The 25,189-nt window shown below is 41.8% G+C and overlaps 1 protein-coding gene across 1 annotated transcript; it reads left to right on the top strand.

Moving 5' to 3' along the window:
- Nucleotides 1-933: 933 nt before the first annotated feature.
- NCLN (nicalin) lies at nt 934-14,796 on the top strand. The gene is made up of 15 exons (XM_075280863.1): nt 934-1,252; nt 4,015-4,205; nt 5,191-5,335; nt 6,920-7,014; nt 8,408-8,488; nt 8,634-8,737; nt 9,972-10,060; nt 10,286-10,425; nt 10,548-10,726; nt 11,732-11,819; nt 12,560-12,598; nt 12,788-12,951; nt 13,359-13,412; nt 14,004-14,082; nt 14,306-14,796. Exons 1-15 carry the CDS (start codon nt 1,078-1,080, stop codon nt 14,363-14,365), a joined length of 1,683 nt encoding a protein of 560 aa, XP_075136964.1. The 5' UTR covers nt 934-1,077; the 3' UTR covers nt 14,366-14,796.
- The last annotated feature ends 10,393 nt before the right edge of the window (nt 14,797-25,189 follow it).

Raw genomic sequence — 25,189 nt, 5'->3', positions numbered from 1 at the left:
TTGAGAGCAGGATCCGTAACAAGACGGACACCATAGTAGGTACATGTAGGTTTTTGCTGTCTGCTTGAAAAATCGGAAATCTTTGTGAACGGACACTTAAGGACAGACACGGACAGTAAAAGAACACGCCTGATGTCCATTTAAATCAATGCAAAATGTAACGGACACAGCCAGTGTCCAATGCTAACGTCTGCGCAAGATTGTGTGCGGATATTAGCATTGGACACCGACGTTAGTGTGAACGCTCCTACTGAAACAAATGCTAGCAATGAGTGTCAGGTGATATTTACATGTAGTGTATAGTGGCTACCAGAAATCATTTTACGACTAGGCCCAAGGCACCCCAGTCCAGAGCTGCAAGGTAACCTCTTAGCTGGGACACTACACTACATATACTCTCCTAATGAACTCAGGGGAAGTGTAGTTGAACCATACTATGTACTAACATGTTTTACCTGTAGGATAAAAACGACATGACAACGTCATTTGGTAACTATCAGAGCTTATTACAGGTCAGTTAGCTGCCTGATCTGTGGGTATGTGGCAAACCTTCATCAATGATGCAGAAGGATGAAGCACAAACTAAAATCCAAGTTCTATATAGAATTATTATTATAATCTCTATATGAATATATTATTATAATATTTTATATACGTAGATTCCACCTACAAAATCTGTTTCGTAAGTGTCACATTCACACGGATGGAACAGAACACACGCTCCTGCACGTGAGCGCTGACTGCGTTTAAGTACAAAGGCCGCGAGATGAGCGCTAGGAGATCTTCGCCAGCTATGACTCCGCCCAAACGCCCTTTGCTATCCTTCCTCTTGACCTGTGTGATAGGACCCCAGTTTGGGTGTCTATGTATGGCCTGTCACTATGTGATTGGTTGAAGTCTTCTCTCTTGAAGGCCCACTGAGAGGTGTCTATGTCGTGCCTGCTGGTCCCCAGCTAGTGAGGAAGCTGTAGGCATTTGCGGTTCCGCCATAGCACTAGTTCTCGGCCTTTCCCTGTCAGCTTCCCCCCTAGCTGACCTTTCATTCTTGCTGAGGAGAGCTCTGTACGGAGCTGCAGGATGCTGGAAGAAGCCGGCGAGGTGTTTGATAATATGCTGAAGGCGTCTTTTCCGCTCACATTCATTGTCTTCATCCCGGCGGTTCTGCTCCTCGTGTCTCCCCTGCAGGCCGAGGCCGCCCATGAGTTCACTGTGTACCGCATGCAGCAGTATGACCTCCAAGGCCAAAGCTACGGTTAGTGACAGTCCTCGTCTCCACACCTGTCACGTGCTGTTCCGCCGCGGTGCTAGGCAGTCTGACAGCAGGGGCTAATGAGTGACGGCTCTACGGCTGCTCTTGTCCCCATAGGGTTGCAGTGTAGGCATTTTGTATGCAGTGTCCTTACCCGGATGTCAGCCAGTCAGGATAGTGGCCGTTGTTACAACTGATGCAAGCTGCAGCCATCTGACTAACTCTCCAGCACCTGTCACATAGAGACCAGACTAACTTGTGTTGTAGGGTCACCTGTGTAAATCGGATTTCTAGTGGGATATAATACAGCCCTCATAGCCCTTTAGACTATGGCCCCACATTGCGGAACACAGCTTCTTTTGTTGCAGATTTTGCTGTGGTTTTTTGAGTCAAAGCCAAGAATGGCTACAAAAGGAATGGGAATTATATGGGGAGTTCTTATACTTCTACCTTCTGCTTAATCCACTCCTGACTTTGGCTCAAACAAACGCAGCAAAATCTACAACCAAAGAAGCTGCGTTTCCGCAATGTGGGGCCTTAGCCTTAAAGGGGTATTCCCACGTCGCATACTCACCAGTCTTCGTTGCTGTAAAATCTTCTGTCTTCCTGCTTTGTTGCATCATTGGTGGGCGGGTTTACATATGCAAACCCACTCATAGATGGTGAGACCAGTCTAGCCTTCACAATGCGAATACAGACCCGGCATCCGCTGTAATAGAGAGGCGGATGCCGGGGAGGGTTAGACGCCGGCACAAGTGCCTCCAACATCGCTATGCTCCTGTCCTGCATGAAGCCAGCAGCGGCAGGAGCGATACTGTTATTCCGCTCCTGCCGCTGCTGGCTTCATGCAGGGCAGGAGCATAGCAATGTTGCAGGCATCTAACCCTCCCTGGCATCCGCCTCTCTATTACAGCGGATGCCGAGTCTGTATTGGTGGCCCCTCCCCCCAAAGGGTAAACTACTCGCCCTCCAGGCTCGCTCCTGTGCACTTAGCCCCTCCTCCCTCCCCCCTGAGAGCAGCAGATACATCACTTGACTTATGACCAGATAAGTCAAGGGATGTGTAAAAAAAAAAAAAATGAATAAAGTAAGATAGTGGACAAACAAAGCAGTTTTGCTGAAGCAGTGTACTTAGGAAAAGTCTTACATCCACATTAACAAGCAGTATAGATAGGATCCTTGTGATGGGACAACCCCTTTAAGGCTATAGTGATATGTCTCACATTGATAACCTGCTACCAAAATTCAACACCACAGAGACATTTTTGCCACACAACTTCTATGTGACATTTTGGCCTGTTACATTTTGCCATGTAGCCCTAGTCTAAATGGTTGTCCTTTCAGGCACATCAACCAGAAATGCAAATCTGTGAAAGAAAAGGGAATGTTCAGGAGAGGAGGCCTAAAGTGTGTAGTAACACAAGGCAGGACAGGTGGATCCCAACTTCTGTATTAATGGATGTTACCACATAATAAACATATTAACGGTTTTAATAGATATGGATGGCCACTACAGTGTTGCCCCTTTGTCATAACATCTGACTGCTGGGGGAGTTCAAGTAGTTTGTAAGCCATTCCGGGCAGGACCCTCTATCCCACTGTTCCAGTAGGTCACTGTTGGTATTGTACTTGTTTTATGTATTGTATATAAGCCCTCCAATACACAGCACCATGGAATCAATGTTGCTTTAAAAATAAATAATATCTGGAACTATGGTAATCTGTATCCTTTGAACCAACGTCTATGTAAAGAGTTTCTCTTCTTAACATAATCCCTTTAAATTGGGAGATTGATGATCTTCTGGCATGTAGTTGAGGTAAAACAGAAGAACCAATTCTACACGACAGACTTTTATATTACTGTAAACAAACATTCATATGCAAGATTTTATGGAAATTAAAGCTGGTTTCACCCTACTACAGTCTCGGATGTGAGACGAATTACCCCCCCCCCCTTCCTGTATACTATACATGGGGAATGACTCCTAGTAGTCCATGCCTCTGTTGGTAGGGACTATAACGCTATAACTATAATGCTTGGAGTCTGTCTACTGGCATAGTGTACAGGCTGCTAAATCTGACTTCCAGGCGGGCTGAGTCTCATGTGCAAAACTCAGTGTGAAACCAGCATAAATCTCAGCTGAGCCTAAAGCTGGCTGCCATATACTTACATATCTATGAGCCACGTGTGCAAGTGTTTTTAATATAGAGAAATTGGAAGACGTGGCTACAAAGTCTGTGCAGATATCTAATTTCCCTATTGCCCTTTTCCCTGAAATCTGTGTTTTTGGAGAGAGTTAAGAGCCCTACTCTCTCAAGCATTTTAGATGGTTAGCCAGTGCCAGTAAAATTTCTAGCTTCAGACAACATTTTTCTAATGTGTATGGTCAATGGCCAGTCTTCCCATGGAAAACATCTAAAGTATACCAATGATTTTCACAATCTCTTTTCCTTGGCTGTTAGTTTCAGCATCCAACATGCTAATTAGGCTCTCTACTGTCAGATGGGTGATCCTGACTTGGAACAGACAGCATGGCACTGCTCACCTGACAGTAGAGAGCCTAAATCAGATACTGGAGGCTGAAATTAAAAGCTCACGAACGGTGATGGTGGACTACAGAAAATATTCCAACTGTATTGTAAACAGTGGTATGGCAAATACTGAATCCTGCAATGAGCTGAAGATGGTGTAGAGTCCTCTCTAAGGTTTATTAAATTTTATTGCTGTGATACCAAAAACTCTGATTCTCATTTGTTTCATGCAGGTACCCGAAATTCGGTTCTTAACACAGAGGCTCGCACAGCAGAGGCAGATGTACTGAGCCGGCGATGTGTGCTTATGCGCTTAGCTGATTTCTCTTTTCAGCAGTATCAGAAAGCGCTGCGTCAGTCAGCGGGTGCAGTAGTAATAATCCTGCCTCGTGACATGGCTGCTTTACCACAAGATATTGTGCAGGTTGGAAATCTTTTTATTTCATTGTTTTACTTCATATTTATTACATTTTCCTCTATAAATCAAATATTTTGTTTAGATAACGAGACTAGTATCATGACAGTTTTATTTATACACCCATTCCGATGATACTGGCCATTACATATGATGAATGTATCATCCTGTGTAATGTGGTAAATAAGAATCAAGAAAGGTGTAGAAACAGTTTCAAACTGGGTTGACACACTAAATTGCCGTCAGTGGGAAATCTTGGTCACTCATAGAGATAAGCAAGTACTATTCGAAACTCCAGTTTCGAATAGCACGCACCCATAGGAATGAATAGACATAGCCATTAATTCCTATGGGTGCGTGCTATTCCAAATGGCTTTTTCGAATAATACTCGCTCATCTCTAGTCACTCGTGCTATAGAGCACTTCACATTTTTAGTTTCCTGCTGTGAGGTATCAGGTGTAAGGTGTTTGTGTTAAAACCAAGAGAGGATGGACACTTTGGGGGTTATAATTACAGTTAGGTGTCATGCACAAACAGCATGAACAGCAGTGCACATTCTATCTGGTGCAGTACAAACTGTCATTCTTTAGAATCAGCTGTCTGATGGATCTTGCAGCAAGTTTTCTGTCCAGTTGTGACATTGGAGGCTTCCGGATATAGAGTAGAGACCCGATACATCTGTATGAGAGTCATTACAGCCAAATACTTAAAGGGGGTGCGGTCTTGTTACTGAGGAAATCTACTTTTAACCCATATGCAGACAAGCTGTTCAATGCACCCAAGCCACACCTGTCAATTTTTATGTTAAGGGTTGGCACTGGGCAGCAACCACAAGTGAAAATGGATGCTCCAGCAGTTATTGGCAGGAGCATATCTTTTTGGTATCAAAATGCATTATTTATTATGCCAGAGATACGGTATGAAGAAAGAAAATGTTTTGCTTATTTACAAATCTTGGATTTAACTTATAATTGACATATTTTTAATTTGTAGCAATTCATGGACATAGAACCTGAGATGCTTTCCATGGAGACTCAAGTTCCTGTTTACTTTGCTGTGGAGGATGCTGAACTTCTGTCTATATATGAACAGACACTTTCAGCTTCCGCTAACCAAGGAACCTCTTCTGCCGCTGAAGGTGAGTTGACTTAAAGAGAGTCTACCACTGCCCCCAACACACTTTTTTTTGTATCCAAAGTGTGGGGGGGATAGTGAATATGTATTGTAAAGTGCTGAATATCAAGCCGGCACTATTGCCCAATCACCACCCATGAACCCTATTATACTTTGATGATGATTAGAGGTTCTCCTCTCATGGCCTCCGGCGCTGACCTTTCGGCGTCTTCTGTTCACAGAGATGTCAATAAATGATGCCAGTGATGCCTCATCGGTCACGTAAAATGACTTTGGCGTAATGTAATGTGAGTTATGCCGTTGTCATTTTGTTTCGTGAAGTCAATGTGACCACTGAGGCCCAATCACAGGTGTGATCATCAGATGTAATTTAGAGACGTCTTTGTTAGCAGGAGATGAGAGAAGACTCGAGCCCAGGAGAGGTGGAGTTACCTGTTTATTATTTTTGATCACCCTCCCCCCGGGGCCTCCAATCATTATACTCGGGGAAGGGTGGGGTGTCTGAAGAGAACAGAGTATAATAATAGTTCATGGGTTGTGAAATGTCGGCAAATCGCTGCCAAGATAGGAATAACTAGGGCAAGATCTATGCGACAGCCAAGCAGCTTTGCACTATGCTGTTTCTCATAGAGGTGAATGGGAGCTACAGAAAAAACATAACACATCTGAGCTATAGCTCCACAGCTATGAAAAATGCGTAGGTAATGTGCTGTGCAACAATACCGTAAGTCCCATACTGATGTGCTACACTACACCTGCATGTTAGGGAAACGGCTCTTTTGATTCTTCCCGTTGGTCCCACCGGTAGCGGTAGGCACTTAGGAGAAATTATTCCCATCTCAGTAGTGATTTGCCAAGATAGTAATAACCCTTTAAATGTTAGGGTCTGTTTCATCACCGTATATAAGACCTTCAGACATGGACGTGATTGCAAGCATGGACCCTGTAATGTGATCTATTTTAATATTTTTAAGGCAATACTGCAGTTCTTACACGTGAAGTTTAATAGAGAATATTTACATTACCCCTAATCGTCTGTGATTAGATTTTTCTGTGTGAATACAGTACACAAGGCATTTAATAGATCAGCCATTTCCTCCTCCGTCTCCATTACACCCAGATTATTTTATACACAAACTGTTGAAAAATAAATTTGAATTATTTTTGGTTTTCTTGGCAATGATTTTCTTTCAATCTTTGCCACTTTTATCTTTCTTTTAATTCTTTAATGCTGTATCACTGTTTTCTGATTTTAGTATTCTTTGTTATAATTTTTTTCTTTATCTGAAAACTGTTAGAATGGTTGCATGTCAACACAATTTTAGGCCATTTTGTGGCTGCAGCAATGCCACTTTTGCCCTACCCTTGAAAGGGGTTGCTTAGAACACAGTAGGCACTTTTGGCATACAATGTCACAGTTTAAGCAAAACCCCTTTTCAGCAAGTGTTGCCTTTCCCACTTGCCAGGAAAGATGCTGTTAATGTGGTGTAAAGCATGTAAACCAATTCTATGGCCAAATTGCACAACAGTTCTGCTTCATTGTCAGTAATAAATATTATTTACTGACTGTGCCTTTCTTCCCATGTAGTACTCCTTCACACTGCTACTGCAAATGGTTTCCAGATGGTAACAAGTGGAGCTCAGAGTAAGGCAATCAGTGATTGGTTGGTAACCAGCGTGGAGGTAAGTGTCTGTATATAAGGAGGTTGTACTTATAATATTTATGAACTTCAAAAATATCTCATCTGTGATTAATGCTACTTAAGCAACGACAAAGCAGGACAAAGTTATATGCTAGCATTGACTACGTAAATAATTTTACAGTGTATTATTGCTGTCATTACGATACTTTATTTGGAAAATGTTGTGAGCCTACCTCAGCGAACTTTAAGCCCTTAGATTAAATGGAGGTAGCAATGAATTTTGCTGCACACACTGATTGTGGTGCAAGCATACAGTGATTTATTTTACAACAACATAGTAAACGCCATTGACACAGTGCAAAGCAGTGGAATTGAAAGCCAGGCAAGATCAATGCAGAGTTTTAACGTTTCGGTCCGTAGACCTTCATCAGAAGTGATCTAGTTAGAGTGGCCCAAATGGTGTTGTGTCAAGGCATATGCATATTTTTTATAAAGCTGTTCTCTGGAACAGAGGCACAGATAAAGAAGGTTAAATTTGTACAAAGTAATACAGGGGTAATTTGAAAGGACACAAAACCAAGAATAGAACCCAAAATATGCATCATATAGTTTATCTCTAGTTATCTTACCTTCAGGGCCGCCGTTTTTGAATTTTTCTTCATTGTTCTCAGAAAGCACAGAGCACAGTGTTGTCATCCATTCCAACACCACCTTTCTTCTGCTCATGTAAGAGACCACCACAAAATGGCAGTCGACTGTTCCATCGTCCATTTTGCAGTGGTCTCCTGGAAGAAGAAGAAGAGGAGAATGGCCAATGGAGCAGAAGAAAGGCGGCACTGGAATGGATGAAATTTCTGTGTTCAGAGCACAGGGGGAATGCCCCCTGTGCAAGAATGAAGTAAAATTCAAAAACAGCGACGTGGACCTTCATGATAAAGGTAAGAGATGAATAGCCTTTCTAAAGGGTATTCCTATGTACTTTTTAGTTTAAAATTTGTTTTGTAGTGATAGAATCCCTTTAAATAAAAATACACTGCTTCTCTAATTTATTTTTCATGCTCTATGATTATAAGAGAAAAGAAGAACCGGAAAAATCAGGAGATGATGTGAGCAGTCATTTAGGGAAACTATTCTTTTTATATATTTTTCCTTGGGTTCTAGGGCCTGGATGTTGGACCCCCACCAATGTCCCTTGTGGGCAGGGTTCTCTATCTCGCTCTACCAGTTGGTCACTCAGTATTGTACTTGTTTTGTGTATTGTGTGTAAATATACAGCACCATTGAATTAATGGTGATAAAAAAATAAGTAATAAATAGTCTCAAATTATTGACAGCTTTTTTGCGGGAGTGGTGGAACAAACAGTTTAGGGTTTACTTTTTTTTACCTACTTTACTATTCCTAATAAATACTAATTTGTTTTAATTTTTTTCAGGGACGTTTAACTGGCCTGGGTTCAGAAGACCTTCCTACAATTGCCATTGTTGCTCATTATGACACTTTTGGAGTTGCTCCAGTAAGTTTTGCATCAACTAAACACATTCTTTTTCCCAAAGCGCACTTTGTAACACTTTTTTCTCAGTTCTTTCATTTTAATAAGAATATAACAGGGAGACATTTGGTCACATCAGTTCGTAAAGTCAAATTTTTTGTTTTTCTAGTGGTTGTCTTATGGTGCAGATTCTAATGGCAGTGGTGTGGCTGTCCTTTTGGAGCTGGCACGCCTTTTCTCTAGACTGTATACATACAAACGAACACATGCCAGGTAAGTCCTATACCCATATATTTTGTCCTTGTTACCATCTATCAGCTTGGTCATGTATGTGTCACCTAGGAAATGGCTTAAAGCGTAACTAAAATTTCGGACAACTTCTGATTTTCTGGCAATAATTGTGTCACTAATACATTTTGTAATACACCTTATTAAAGAGGACCTTTCATCAGATCGGGCACAGGCAGTTTTATATACTGCTTTCCCGATCCGTGCCCGGCGTAAAGCGCTATCGGTCCCGGGACCGTAGCGCTTTAGTGTCAGAAGGGCGTTTCTGACAGCCAGGGACACCCTTCTGCCCAGCAGCGCCTATCGCGCTGTGCTGTGGAGCGGGGAGGAACGCACCCTCCCTCTCCTGATAACACTCGTCTATGGACGAGCAGATGGAGGGGGCGTTCCTCTCCGCTCACACTGTACAGCGCGATAGGCGCCACGAGGCAGAGGGACGTTCCTGGCTAACTGTCAGAAACGCCCTTCTGACACTAAAGCGCTACGGTCCCGGGACCGATAGCGCTTTACCCGGGGCACAGATCGGGAAAGCCGATAGTGCGCTGAATTCAGCGCACTGTCAGCTTTCCAGCAGTATATAAAACTGCATGTGCCCGATCTGATGAAAGGTCCTCTTTAACAAATTTTGGATCATTTCTGTGAAATCCTGGATTTCTTCACTCTTCCCCTGCTTCTGTATTGAGAGATGTTCTGTGCCTGTCACTGAAGTTTACTACTTTAGCTACTGCTTTGCAAATGAATTGATGTTTTAGAACTCTAATAGAATGGTATAAATGGGTAAATTAATACTACGCTTTAATACATTTAGCTTTGTTTTTTCATGCTTTAGCTATTTGTGGAGATGACCTGTTAGGCCATGTGTTAGACAGTCTTTAAACCTTTCAGTGGACATTTTTTCTTCACTCTGGTGACCTCTGTGTCATTGAGTTTCATAGACCAGTACTGCAAATAAACCTCTAAACACTGTAGAACTAGAAAGCATAGGTGTAGTATTGACATCTAATCCCAGGACAAATGGATAAAACTGGGAAATCGCATGTGCATGCTGTGGTAGTATTGCTTCACAGTTTGTTTGTTTTTTTCTGTTTCATTACATGTTTAAAGTGCTCTCTGTATATTTCTGTCTATATGCCTTCTTTAATGTTAATGGTATTTTCTGTCTATTGACCTGGCTTGCTAGTTTTGCCTGCCTTTAAATTCCAATTTTTCCCATTCACAGTTACAATCTGCTGTTTTTCGCATCAGGAGGAGGAAAGTTTAATTATCAGGGAACAAAGAGATGGTTAGAAGATCATCTGGACCACACAGGTATTCTAGCACTTGAAGTTGGAACAGGGAGACATGGCTGTATTGGTGGTGTTGGTCTCCCATGGCTGCAAAAAAGTGAAATAGTATTTTTGTAAATCAGTTTTTAGCAACAACAACAAAAAAAAACCCAGTTGCTTCTGCTTCTATTTAATTTTATTTTTTTTTGGGCTGGGGTGATGCTTGGGGACATCAGGAGTTTTAATCTAGCTCCTTCTCTTTTTTTAGATTCAAGCCTCCTTCAAGATAATGTGGCTTTTGTTTTGTGCCTGGATACTATTGGAAGTGGCAACAGTTTGCATCTTCATGTTTCTAAGCCTCCTAAAGAAGGAACTTTACAGCATGCTTTCCTCAAAGAGCTGGAAATGGTAATTCAGGAAAGCATTTGCTTTGTTTCGTTAATATATTGTGTTCAAAGTGAATAGGTGAAGATATTTCTTAGTATTTATTTATTTATTTTAAATAAGGTTTGACTTTTTTCTTTACTCAGATTATTTCAACCCAGTTCCCTGAGGTAAAGTTTTCCATGGTTCATAAGAAAATAAACCTGGCTGAAGACACACTAGCATGGGAGCATGAACGCTTTGCTATCCGCAGGCTTCCATCTTTTACTATCTCTCACCTAGATGGGCACCGTAGCAGTCACCGCAACAGTGTTCTGGATCTAAGGTTAGTTCAAAGAATCTTTCCAAGTCACAACTGAATCTTAGTTCTTAGTTTCTCTGAATATTCTCCAGTGCTCTAATGTAAATGTAATGGCTGTGCCTGGTTTAAATAAAAGGGACTGAGGTGCCATATCGTTCACAGCCACTATAGGCTGGAGCTCTGCCTGCTTGTGGAATGCCCCTGCTGCAGATTTCAGTACAGTGTTTTGTAAACATGACTTTTAAAACCCCATCCACATGTGAGTACAAATTTGTGAGGAATTCTGTGGGATTTCAAATCTGCCTCCCTATTCTCTATCTCACCATGAATTTCATTTGCTGAAAAAGTTTTTCTGCTTCTGAATGTATCCACATTCTCAGGGCTCGTTCACATCTGCGCCCGGGATCTTCATTATGCAGGTTTACGTTTCCTGTCCCAAACTGGGCAGGAAACAGAAACCTGCAGGCATTTTTCAAACCCATTCATTTGAATGGGTTTGAAAAGTGTCCTGCTGTGAGCGTTTTATGCTCTCTGCCGCGAAACAGTTTTTTTTTTGTTTTTTTTTAACACAAAGTCGGACATGCAGGACTCTGTGTCCGGTTTAAAAAAAAAAAAAAAAAAAACTATTTCGCCGCGTAGAGCATAAAAAGCTCACCGGCGCTTACGGCCGGACACGGTCTGACAGGCAGAAGACTGAAACCTGAGTACGGAGACCGAACACTGGTGTGAACCCAGCATTACTTGCATTTTCATTCTATACCTCCAATAAAACTCTGGTTGAACCATCAAGTGTTCTATTTGTATTACATCTATAGCGCTTTCTTGAGTCACATCATTTGATTTAGACATCCATATTTTCTTTGTGGAATTTTGGATTGTAGGAAATATACTATGGAATTGTTAGGTGTGAGATTCCTTAATATTAATTAGCTCAATACTGTGCATTGACTACAATGCAAATGATTTTGGACGTGGATAACTGTGGAATTGTTTTCATGAATTTTAATTGATTTTCTTCTTGTACCTTAGTTGGAAAGTAGACACAGAGGTGCTGGCCCGTAACACTCGTATCCTTGCTGAAGCACTTACCCGTGTCATATATAATCTTACAGAGAAGGTGGGTTGATACCTTTTACTTTAAAAGGGAGCCATTCAGGTGGATTTGGATGTGAAACCTTCAGCACCTGGTTGTAATGCTACATGATTTGCTTACAAACATGGTTGTGTATAAAAATCTTGCTAAGGAGTAGTGGTTTTTTTTTAAAAAAAGTTATTCTATATGCAAATTACCTGACTACGTAATTTGCATATGCAATAATTACCTGGCTACTGCTGGCTACTTTGACTAGTGACACATTTACTTTTGCAATCTCACCCATAGTGGCATGATTAAACTTCTTGAGGAGGTCGGATATCTTCCTGTTGTCACTGTATTTCCACTCCTGAGGGCATCATTGATAATCCAAATGTGTCTGATATAGTGGTTCATCTCTGGAACTCTTGCAGACCAGCTCTACCAGTTATTTCCAGTGAAGCTGAGTATAGTAGTTCAAATTATTTGTATACATGAGAAGGGAGTAAGGGAATGGTTTTTGTACATGTGCAAGAGTTCAGAAGTGTCCTGGGACACTGTTTTATCATAAACTCCCATAAAAAGTACATGTAGAATAATAGTAATCTTTTAGCATTATCCCTTAGCAGAATTTTCATACATAACTACATTTGTAAAGTACTCATTCAGGACTGGAGCCTGTTGGTGAGGGTTTCACACTAAAACTCCTGACAGGTTCCCTTTGATCTCCATTATTTCTGTATTTGTCAAACAGTTTGTATTCACATTGCTGTATCTAATTACAGGGAGCTCCATCTGACCTACAGATCTTCACACAGCAGATGGTAAGCAAAGGCTCAAAACAATGACTGGGAGGCCTGGCTGGAAAAAAAATGCTGCCTTACTTGTGTCTAATAGATTTAAAAATTAGTGCTCATCCTTGTGGTCTGGAAATGATGTAGTACTGTGAAGGACCCTCATTTATAGTATTGCTTGGATGTCTTTATCTTGTTTGTTCTGTGTTTTGTCTGCAGCAAGTCCAGAAGGAGCAGTTAGAAGCAGTGATGCAATGGCTGACCAGCCAGCCCCGTGCAGCACAACTGGTAGATAAAGACAGTAGTGTACTCAACACTCTGGAATATACCATGAGCCGCTACCTGAAAGACGTCAAGCTTTATCATGTCAAGGCTGACAAAAGGTAAATGAGAAAGCGCAGTATTATGAACATAAAGAAGATATAATGTTTGTAAAATTTTACTTGAAACATTTCCAGCTTTACGTTTTCATTTAGTATAAACATTCATACTGTGAGGCTAGTGCCACATAGCAACATTTTAGCACACTGTTATATTGCAGCATCATATCTAAAAATGATCAATGTCCAGTGAGACTGAGGGTGGCTCCAAAGGTTTAGACCCCACTCATCAAAGAAAGCTAGGGTGTGTTTTATTCCGGTGGACATACCCCATTTATTATATTTTGAATAGGCATGAATTGCTGTCATTTTAACACTATTGTATAACATTGTGTTCATTTCTGAGAGCCCAATCCGTTTCTTTAAGTATTTTACTTATTTCTTTATTTTGTTTGCTTGTTTTTGTCTAGAGATCCTGAATTTGTGTTTTATGATCAGCTAAAACAAACAATGAATGCATATCGGTGAGTATGGATTTAGCCTAGACTTGCCTATCATGCAGCACTGCAAATAATTTAAGAATAAAAATATATAGAGTAAGCATTTTATAATTCATTAAAGAGGCTGTCAGGATAATTTTTTTTGTTTTGTAAATTAGGCTGGGTCTAGTGGGGGGGGAAGTGCGCATATAGAGATATATATATATATATATATATATATATATATATATATATATATATATATATATATATATATATATATATATATATATAATGTAATAATATATTTATATTTTCTTGCGGCAAAAGTACTTGTTGGCTGTGACGTTCCCGGGTCCCTTTCATTAGGCCACTAATTGGCCAATCTGTGACTATAGGAAAGGACCCGCGGACGTCTGAGGTAGTGCCTCAGCGGTCATATGCGGCAGGGATTTCCGCTGGAAAAAAACATCAGAAGGCATCAGGACAGGTGAATTTTTTTAACCTTCACTGACCTGATTTAAAAAAAAAAAAAAAAAAAATATCCTGGGCATTAGGGTGTTAGATTCATGAACTGATTTGGGTATTTCTTTGCTATGACCATTATTAAGTTATCTTATGGTTTTCTTTTATCAGAGTAAAACCAGCAATATTTGATCTCCTGTTGGCAATGTGCATTGCAGCTTACCTCGGTCTGGCCTACCTTGCTGTTCAGGTACGTGGGCAACTTTATTTTCTGACTTGAAGATCAAAAGAATAACTGGACAGCAGCCAGCCAGAACCAATATTTTCATTTGTAACCTGGCTTCTGTATGTGACATATTTTTACTTTTTTAATAACAACTCTTTTCCAGTTCATAACACAAAATCATTGCTTGGCCTAGCTTTTTCATGATATATTTGCGAAATAATAACAAATGCATTTGGTCTTTCAACAGAACTTTGGCGTGCTTTATAAATTAGTCCAGAGAGTGGCCTTGAAACCAAAACAGTTGTGAAGAGGCATTCCTTTGCCAAGTCTCATCCATCGGGATCCTTATACCCCTGAGGTGGGGGTTCTGCTACCACAACAGCATTCTTTTATTTTAAGCACTGGAGGCTGAATTTCATCACGGCCCTTTTTCTCCTTTGCATGGATCTCAACATGAAGCCTTCCTTACTAAAGTGTTTTGAGCAGAATTGATTGATAGTTAAATATGGTGATCACGGGATGCAGATGTTCCCTTCTGCCTCTGAGAAACAGACTTTTTTGTTGGTACTCAGGATTTCAGTATGAGGGTTGAATATTTTTAAATATTTATGATACCAGGGATTATCCCATCATTTTGCCTTTTTTTTTCTTTCTTTTGTTTTTGGTTTATTTTTGTTCATGCACTGAATCACCCCTTCGTGACTATTTAAATAAAGATGGATCAAAATCTAAAATGAACACTGATTTGAAGAAATTATGTATTTTTCAGTTAATAAGATGCGTCTGACTAAGACCTACTCCAGCGAGGGGCAAAAAAAGTTAGGAAAAAATATTTAATATTAATTTGACCTTTCCTTGTGGGTCCAATGGAGCAGAGCCGTCAATGGCACTAATTGGTATTCCAGGGTAGGTAAAGGGGTTTTGTAGCAAACATTAAGAAGCGCATGCAGAAAGCTCCATAAGGCTTACTTCACACGCAAATTACGTGTGCCTTATTTTGGCACCGGAAAAAAAACGCTTCCTAATTAGGAATTTTTTTTTTTGTACCTTGCTGCGCTTTTTGTATTTTTTTTGGAGTTTTTTTGTAAAAACCGCTTCAAAAAACACCAGGTTGTTTTCCCCTTTCGTAAAGTGAATGGGCCGAAATAAACGCATCACGTTTTTTTCCCGCACGTTTTTTTGCAACACTTTCACTTTTCCCCATTATATGTATAGGACCTAACTTCGGGGTCCCAAATTTCATGACGGGGGGACGCTAGCAAGGTGTAACGTGCGCAGTATTCTGCTCCTGTGGGTGGAGAGAGGATGTGCCAAATTTCACCCAAATCGGGCGAGAATTGTGAATTTGTATAGAGCAGACTACTACAGAATTAATATATATATATAGCACTGGGGAGCACCGGGAGAAGGCTGTGTTATGTGATCATAGAGTAAGGTTAGGTTCTTCTACAGTGAATCCTAAATTCTCCTCAGCCCCCTATAGTAATGTAGAAATATATGGATACACCTGCGCTTATAGTTCTGTGGATTTAACCAATGTGGAGCATTTCAGAGCAGCAAGAACCTCCACTTATTCTTAAAGAGGATAAGTATAACGAGAGTACAAGGACCAAAATGAGATATTCCTCCTCAGATATCCCAATGGTGAGATTTATCAAAACTTAGCTTAGTGCTGCAGAGAACTGTTCAAATAGCGCCAGACACTGACTACGCTTTGTGACTCCTTACAGGGATCCTGTTACTTACTGTAAATCCACTTGAAAAAAGGGTAGAGAACCCTGAAACGCAGTTTGGCGTCATGTGATTTGTTGCTGTGTGTTAATAAAGACACACATGCTGTGAAATTGGAGTGAGCACTAGAGATGAGCGAACACTGTTCGGATCAGCCGATCCGAACAGCACGCACCCATAGAAATGAATGGAAGCACCTGTGATGCCGGCCGGACACCGGCAAAGTCAGGGTCACAGGTGCTTCCATTCATTTCTATGGGTGCGTGCTGTTCGGATCGGCTGATCCGAACAGTGTTCGCTCATCTCTAGTGAGCACGTTTCCTTATCCCAACTGGATGACTCATCTCAGGAGGGATATCCCATTTTGGTCCTTACTCCCTATAGTAATGTGGTAAATTTTCCATACTGTACATACTTAACACTGCACCCCTACTTTTACTGAAACCTACAACACTTGTTGGTGTCAGGCAAAAAAAATAAATTCCGCAGTAGCTTCCGGAGAACCCTGGGTGGGGGGGCACAATAGACAGTGAGTCCTAAGCTCAGACCCCCACTGTTCCTTCCTGCTTGCCAGTACTATCCTAAGCAATAGATGACAGCTGGTCAACAAACCCATTCTATATATCTGACAAAACAAACAACAACAAGGGGAAGTCAACTAGCGAAGGGTCCGATAACAGTCGAACAACGTAGTACAGAATCAAAATCCAAGAGAATAGTCAAAGGGAAAGCCAGAGGTCCAGAATAAAAATACAAGTAATAAACTACTAGAGAAACGCCAGCATATGCACGAAGCAATAGCAAGCACCAATGTGAATGTGAGCAAACAAAAAAATAGGAAGAACCTGCCCCAGTCCTGATAAGAAGATAGGCTGTCAATCACACAGGCAAGGTTAATATTAACTATTAGAGGGCAGAGGGAAACCAAGATGAAGGAGATGGGGGTGGGGGTGGAAAATCAATTACAGAGGTGAAGGAATAGGACAGAGTTCAAACAGAGAAACCAAAACCCTAAGCAAGAATTCAAAACTAAACATGCCTCCTGTGCCGCAGTGTGCAATTGGAAGGTGCAGAAGTTCGAATGGGTGCACACATAACACCTGTACTGGAATATATATACTTAAATATATATTTCTAATTAATGCTAAAATCAACCCCAGACAGTCCCACAACAACGCTAACTACATATGTGTAGATTGAGACCAATCACCTCAAGGAGTCTTGCCCTATTGCCATATTGGAGGTTGTAACTAGAGAGGAGCGAACCAGTTGGTAAAATGCCAGGCTCATTATGAATTTTTTTCAAAGATTTCAGTCTTGGCTGAGCCTGAAATATTTGGGGTTCACCACCTAAGAATTATTAATATTCTCTGGGGTCTCTTCAGACACGAGAGCAGTGCTTGACAACAGGAGTACTGGGGCGCCCAAAAATCCGATAGGGAAATGGCTGCACATCCCCTTCTAACTACAGTATTAGCTGCCTAGGGGCCACTGGTGGACAATATTACTTGCCTGGGGGCCATTGTAGGACAATATTAGATGCCTGGGGGGGCATTGTTAGTTGTTAGGGGGCCAGTGGGGGACATTGTCAGCTGCCTGGGGGCCACTGGGGGACATTATTACTTGCCTGGGGGCCACTGAGGGACAATATTTGTTGTCTGGGGGCCACTAGAGGGCATCACTACTTGCCTGGGGGCCACTGGAGGGCTTAATTAGGTGCTTGGGGGCCACTAGGGGAGATTATTAGTTGCCTAGGGACTACTAGGGGACATTATTAGTTGCTTTGGGGCCACTGGAGGACATTATTAGCTACCTGGGGGCCACTGGAAGATATTTTTAGCAGCCTGGGGGCCACTGGAAGATATTTTTAGCAGCCTGGGGGCCACTGGAGGACATTATTTGCCTGGGCCAGGCAACTGGTGGACTTTATTAGGTGCTTGGCGGCCTAAGGAGACTGGGGGACATTATTAGATGCCTGGGGGTCACTGGAAGACATTAGATGCCTAGGGGACACTGGAGATTACCTGCCTGGGGGCCACTAAGGGACATTATTGCTTGCCTGAGGGGCCACTGAAGAAGATTATTAGTTGCCTAGGGGCCACAGGGGGACAAAATTTGTTGCCTGGGGACCTCTGGAGGGCATTATTACTTGACTGGGGAACATTATTACTTGCTTGGTAGTTATTAGGAACATTATTACATGCGCTGGGGGCTACCAGACAACATTGATACTTATCCGGGGGCCACTGGAGATAATTGCTACTGACCTGTGGCCCACTGGGAACATTATTAGGTGTCTGGGGACCACTAAGGGAGCTTGATCATGGTAAAAGGTAAATTTTTGCATGTGTAGGATGGATAGTATAGGATAGTGTAGCTTTGAGGGTGCATTCATGCGATGCAGTTACAATTGCATCAAAACTGCAGTGGGAAAATGCATGCAGTGTTGATGATGGTTTTGGTGAGGTTTTCTAAATTTACAAATTTATGTTCCAGGTGTAAATTCAAAAAGAGCACAAAAATCACATCAAAACATTTGTTTTTTAAGTCTTGTGGTAAAAATTATTTGGTAGGCGTGCCCGAGTCTGACAGGGTTGGGAAACACTGCCCCAGGCTATAAGTGAAGGCCCATGGAAATTGTGGACAAACCAAAAAACATCTTTTCTCACATTTCTTTATTGTCCAGTCTTTACTACAGGCTCTTCCAACCTCTTCTCTGATGTCATATGCCCTGGGATCACCAGTGAGGCCCAATTGCATTGAGCCCTCTGACATCATGATGCTTGAACCTTGTTCATACGGAAATTTGCTGGTGAACTTAACATTTTTGGTTTTTTTTCTAAATCCTGCAAGGTTCATCCCATCACTAATTTTGACTATGCCCTTTCCTCGTACAAAGCCCCAAAGACAGGTAGGTGCATATATCAGTTTTTGCTAAACGAAAGATAAGTCTAGTTGTAATGTTGAGCATGACACATAGAATCATAGGAGAGAGAGAAAAAATAGAAAGCACAAAGGCTTATTTCTCATGGGCCAATTGGTACAGTTCATGAACGTGAAAGGCAGTACAGCCCTATTGATTTTAATATCCTGGACAGACAGTACAGCCCCATTGGTTTTAATACCACTGAGAGACAGTACAGTCCCTTTGATTACCATAAAACTACCGTATTTTTCGGACTATAAGACGCACTTTTTTTCCCCAAAATTTTTGGGGAAAAGAAGGGTGCGTTGTATAGTCTGAAGGTGGCGCCTGGCATCCGCTTTAATAGAGAGGCGGAAGCCGGCAAGTGATAGACGCCATTACAGGTGCCGGGGCCTGAGACATCGCTGCGCTCCTCTGCCCTGCATGAAGCCAGCAGCGGCAGGGGCTCCTTCGTCCCCCCGCTGCTGGCTTCATGAAGGGCAGAGGATCGTAGCGATTCAGGCCCCGGCGTCTATCCCTCCCCGGCATCCGCCTCTCTAGTACAGCGGATGCCGGGTCAGTATCGGTGGCCCCTTCTCCCCCGGGGCCGGTCCCCACCGGCCCCGTACCTGTAAAGTTGCAGGCCGGCTCCTGCGCAGCGATATCGCAGGAGCCGACCTGTCCGGGTGACAGCCGGGAGCCTAATGAGGCTCCCCGGCCTGTCACTGCTGTATTAGTATTGCGGCTGGTCTCTATGACCAGCCGCCGTAATACTAATATACAGAATGTCCCATAGACGGCAATACAGTTGTATTGCCGTCTATGGGACTTGCGATCAAGTGACCGCAGGTTCAAGCCCCGGGGGGAGAATAAAATAGTAAAAAAAAAAAAAAGCTTTAAAAATATGAAATAAATAAAAGTTCTAAATCACCTCCTGTTTTTTTTTCAATACAAGGTGATCTAAGCAATAGATATCCCCCAAAATGGTATAACTAAAAAGTACAGCTGGCCCCGCAAAAAAAACGCTCTATGCATCCCCGTACAGCTGCAGGGTCACCTGTCAATGTGGCCTTGCAGCTGTTGCAAAACTACAACTCCCATATATTAAATATTTTACCAGTTTTTGCTTCAAAATTTTTTTTCCCTATTTTCCTCCTCTAAAACCTAGGTGTGTCTTATAGTCCGAAAAATACGGTAAGTCTTTTTTCTCATTGACAAGAGCCAGTGAGAACTAATATACCACTAAGTGATGTCTAAAGAATCTTGTCCAATAGTACCGCATAGTGCCATAGAAGCCCCAATGCAATATATTGCCCCATAGTGGCCCTTCCATACAGTATAATGTTCCATATTGGCTATAGTGTTGGACACTTTCATCAAGCTAAAACTGAATACGTTTCACTGTGACTGGTAAGCTAGATGAAATTATTAATGGTTGTCTGAGGAATGTTATGCCACACTGAATGCGCTTGAGCATGCAAATCAAGATTGGATGCTGGAAGTTCCCTTTGGAATTACCAACCAATGACATCCCAGGTATGCTCAATAGCAGACACTCCAGAGACACTGCTGGTCACGATAGCACATTTAGGCCAGGCAGGCAGCTCTTGGGACACTCTGTAGAAATGCCCATACCACTAGTTCCAAAACCAAATCAATGTAATGCAAAGCTACTAGTCATGTTGCCACTCATCGAAAAAAGAAGCGAGCTGCCCTTTCTTCAGGTGGATTCCGCGGTTGATTTGGCCCCGGCATTCGCCTTGCGGCAGCACCCTCCGTGCTAGGCCCATTCATTTGGGCCTACTCCGGAGCGGGAAGCCACGACAGTCGTAGCAGGCGCATTTTGGCCCTATTCTGTTGCGGTTTCCCACGTCACAATCAGGACCAAAATCTGCCATTCCGCTGCCCGTGTGAACAGGGCCTTAGAAATCATATATTGGTTTTGGATAAACAATGCCACATATAGCAAAATCAATCTGATGGGCTGGACACTATTTTCTTATTTTTGAACCATCTTTATCTTACCCCAGATTCAGACACAGCTGACCTATGTTTGTCTTCATCTGTTCTTTTTCCTTTTTTTAAATTTATATAATAAAGTTGAAGTTTTATATAATTTTCTTTCCTTTTTTGGAAATATCCTGTACACTCTATCCTGCTTTGCAAAATAATGCAAAGCTACTAGTGTACCTTAAACAGTGTCAGACTAGGGCACCTAGGGCCCACCTGTAAAATTCATTCTGGGGGCCCACTGTTCAGCTATACACAAATATTTACAAAAACAGAAAAACATGGCCCGCACATTCCAATCTTATACATTGATCTAGTGCTTCTCAGCAAATTCTACAATACCGAACATGAGGTTCTTAATATACATATTGATCAATGTGCCCACTAGCCACTTCACGGCGACCTCTTTATAGTGGGTCCCTACTCTACAACGACAGCCACAACCACAACACAGCGCCCGCAGGGCGAGCGACCCAGTGGTCCAGCTACACCCCTGCCACCAGACCAAGCCCCCAGGCTCTGGGCGCCCTATGCATCCATGGAGATGCATAGGGTGTTTTTTTTGTGGGACCAGGTGTACTTTTTAGTTATACCATTTTGAGGAATTGCTATTGTTTTTATCACTTTTTATTCAAATTTTTATCAGAGGCAAAACTGTGAAAAAAACGTCGATTTGGCACTTTTTTTTCCCACTATGGTGTTAATGGTGGTATATTTTTATAGATTTGTAACTTTTGTTTTTACTTATTTTTTTGCATTTATTAGACCTCCTAGGGGGTCTTGAACCCCAGGGGGTCTGATTATGCAATGCAATACAGTGCTAATGCATTGCAAAAAAAACCAAAAAACAACAGCACTTCTATTGCAGGCTACATAGAGTTTTTAACTATAATATGCTCCACAGTGGACCCCACACTGTATAATATGCTCCACAATGGCATCCATCCAGTAAAATATGCACCATAGTGGACTCCACACAGTATAATGCTCCACAGTGGCCTCTGCACAGTATAATATATGTTTCACAGTGGACCCCACACAGTATAATATGTTCCACAATGACCCCTGCACAGTATAATTTGCTCCATAGTGGCCCCTACACAGTATAATATGCTCCACAAAGGCCCCTGCACAATATAATTTGCTCCACAGTGGTCGCTGCACAGTGTAATTTGCTCCACAATGGCCCCTGCACAGTATAAACTCCATAGTGACCCCTGCACAGTATAATATGCCCTATAAAGGTCCTGCACAGTGTAATATGCTCCACAGTGGTCCCTGCACAGTATAATATTCTCCACAGTGGCCTCCTACACTACAATATGCTCCACTGTGGCCTCTGCAGAATATAATATGATCCACTGTGACCCCTGCACAGTATTGTACTCCACACTGGTCCCCGCACATTATAATGCTCCTCCATAGTGTCCTGCACACAATATAATATGCTCCAAAATGGCCCCCGCAAAGTATCATGCTTCACAGTGGACCCCACACAGTATAATATGCTCCATACCCACCCCTGCACAATATAATATGCTTCACTGTGGCCTCAGCACAGTATAATGCTTCACAGTGGTCCCAGCACAGTATAATATGCTTCACAGCAATGTTTACCAGCTCTATGACCCAGCCCGCCAGCCCCATTATACTTACTCTTGGTTCCTTTCAGTTCTGAAATCGGGACATCATCGCCGGCTGGCACTTCCTCTTTGTGAGGAGGCCGCCCAATGCATTGTGCATGCATGTGTGATCATCACGCGCAATGAAAAACAGTCTTCCAGCAATGATGTCCCAGAGTACAGATATCCAAAGGAGAAATAATAAGTATAATGGGGCAGACGTCAGGTACTTTCCACTGACATTTCAGGGTGTGGATATCGATTAGACTCAGACCCCACAACTTAAGCGGAAATGTAAAAAAATGTAATATATGTAGGTGACATGACATATATATTACAGTAAAACAAAGCATTATAGCTAAAACATTGTAGATTAGAAAGCTGGGGGGCGTGGGTGCCTTGTTTTTACAATATGGATTTATCCTGCACAACCCCTTTAAGAAAGATATCGGTTGGCTTGATTCAGTCGTCCCGTGTGTCTACAGGGTATAAAAATAAACTGAGTAGTTTCTTAATTATTCTACGCAGTACTGACATACTGTATAGTCTTGTTAAGATGCTGTATGTTAAGTATCTATTTGAAGTACAATGAGTGTATTGTGCCATACCAGGGTGAACTGGGGAACCACTTGGCTCAGGGGTTCACTTGGGGATTCCCTTCCTCACCTGTTGGCCAATCCAAACCTAACCTTACCGTACACTATGACACCCCCACACCATAATCCCAGTAGTAGGAGAATTGTGACGTTCCCTTGTGAAACAATAGGCATTCCAGCAATAATTAGATGACTAGAAGAACTTAGAGAACTAAGCAATTACACATTCTAGTTATGTAAAGATTGATAGTCCTCAGTAGTTGATACCTTTTTTAATGGCTAACAAAGCTATCAACTACTGAGGATTCTCAATCTTTACATATCATATCCACTGGCTAATACGGTACAAAGACTAAATTTTTCTTATACATTCTAGTTAGTGAAAAATGTTTTGTTAAGGACTTCATTTGGCATGAATTAATATTTTTATGTTAAACACATACTGCTGTTTTAACAGCAAAGCACTGGTTTAAATATATTTAAAATCTTTTAAAAAAACCCTATTTTATACAAGTATTTTTTTGTTGTTCACCCTATATACAGTCTAGACTGCGCTAATCTTAAAAAGAAAAACATTTTGTAATTTCCTGGGGTTTTTTTTCTATTCTGGTGACCATAGACAGTGTGATAGAGTGTTGTTGTTAATCTGACAAAAATATGAATTTCTTAAGCATTTCGCTATATGCCCAAGTATACGCATACCAAGTATACCTACATAGTAGTGCAGCCTCCACTAATATAGAAAAATAATCTGTTATTTTATCGATTTTTTTTGTGTGTGTTTTCACCCAAAATATAATCTAGCCTACACTAATCTTTAAAAATTATTTTGGAATTTCCGGGAGGGAGGGGGAGGTTTCCATTCTGGTTACAATACACAGTGTCACAAAGCATTGTTGCTAATCTCTGTAGTCTCTCTGTATGCGCAAGTGGACGTATATACATGCACCGTAGTGCAGCCTCTGCTAATCTACAAATAGAATTTCTGTTATTTCAGTATTTTTTGGTGTGTCCACCCAATATGTAGTCTAGCCTGTGCTAATCTGAAAAAAAAAAAGCCTCTACAAATCTGAAAAGATATGGCTTACACAGTTTAGTGTAATACTCACTGACTAGTTGACCCTTTTATTGTGTCGCAATTTTTATTGAAATATTTTTGGTTAAAAAAATAAACAAACAATGTCAGAATTGTTGGCCAATCACTAAGTAGTGTGCAGAGGACAGGAAAAAGAGGAGGAGTAGGAAACACTTGTGCAGGTGCTACAACTAACAATAAGAATGTGGATGGCACTAGCATCACTAATTCTGGTCTTGACAGCCCTGTGACTGACAGTTGCTGCAGTGTTGTCATACTTACTGAGAATAAGGACATTTTTGAAAGCAGTGAACTACAAATATTGAGTTAGGGTTCTGTGTGCTCCTCCTCAATTTGTAATTTACCATGCTGTATTTGTGTACTGTCAACCATGTCTTTATCTTCACTAATACAAATCCCATTCTCTAGTAGTCATGTGGCATCTCAGAGAAATATTCCTCATAGCCCAAGACTTCCTCTTCTTCTTCCTCTTTTTGATGTGTTGGATGAGAACAGCGTGAGGAGTACTGGAGGAAGTAGTAGTGTCATGGGTGTGCTACTCGTGATAGTGCTGGTATGGGAACTGGGGCAAGCTGCCTCATCTATTCCACACTCTAGCACATGGTAGTCATTGACGCATTAGCATGTATTATTATCACCCCTATCTGCTTCTCCTCCACGCAATCTGCACCCAATCATCTGGCTGATCAAGTTACTGGCGTGCATTTGCTGCCATGCCACTTATTGGAATCTATTGTGGTTTAGCAACTGATGGCCATGCACAGTTTCCAAGGTGAATACTTAACCTCCTTTATTTTTTGAGGATAGATGACCCACTTTGATGGCTATGTGGGGCTTTCCTTGTAAATATCCATCAGTTAAGGTAGGAAACAATACACTAGCAATGATGGCCACCGGGTCATTGTTTTGAGTGTTGGAGGCCACAGTGTAGAAACTCAGCAAGGCCCATTGTTTTCTAGTATTGACATCACTTCATAAGTGCAGGGCTGGCACAGTTTCAACACCAGGTGGGACCTGCTCCAATTCCTACACACTGGACCATTTCACACCCCCAACTTCACCAGGACAAGCCATTGACTCCACTCCCCCTCCCTTATTTCATGGTCGTAAGGTGAAATGCACATTGAATGGCACTTTTATGCTGGAGCATCAGTTTGAACAGTGGTAGATT

This window comes from Leptodactylus fuscus, chromosome 1, assembly GCF_031893055.1.
Source record: "Leptodactylus fuscus isolate aLepFus1 chromosome 1, aLepFus1.hap2, whole genome shotgun sequence".
In the NCBI taxonomy this organism is placed as follows: domain Eukaryota; kingdom Metazoa; phylum Chordata; class Amphibia; order Anura; family Leptodactylidae; genus Leptodactylus; species Leptodactylus fuscus.
This window is presented reverse-complemented; position numbering and strand designations above follow the sequence as displayed.

What these genes read in the sequence shown, in the direction of transcription:
- NCLN (XM_075280863.1), top strand. Translation starts at nt 1,078, where the DNA reads ATGCTGGAAGAAGCCGGCGAGGTGTTTGATAATATGCTGAAGGCGTCT. An exon ending in AACAGTGTTCTGGATCTAAG is followed by an intron (nt 10,727 to 11,731) that starts GTTAGTTCAAAG and finishes CTTGTACCTTAG; the next exon opens with TTGGAAAGTAGACACAGAGG. An exon ending in CATGTCAAGGCTGACAAAAG is followed by an intron (nt 12,952 to 13,358) that starts GTAAATGAGAAA and finishes GTTTTTGTCTAG; the next exon opens with AGATCCTGAATTTGTGTTTT.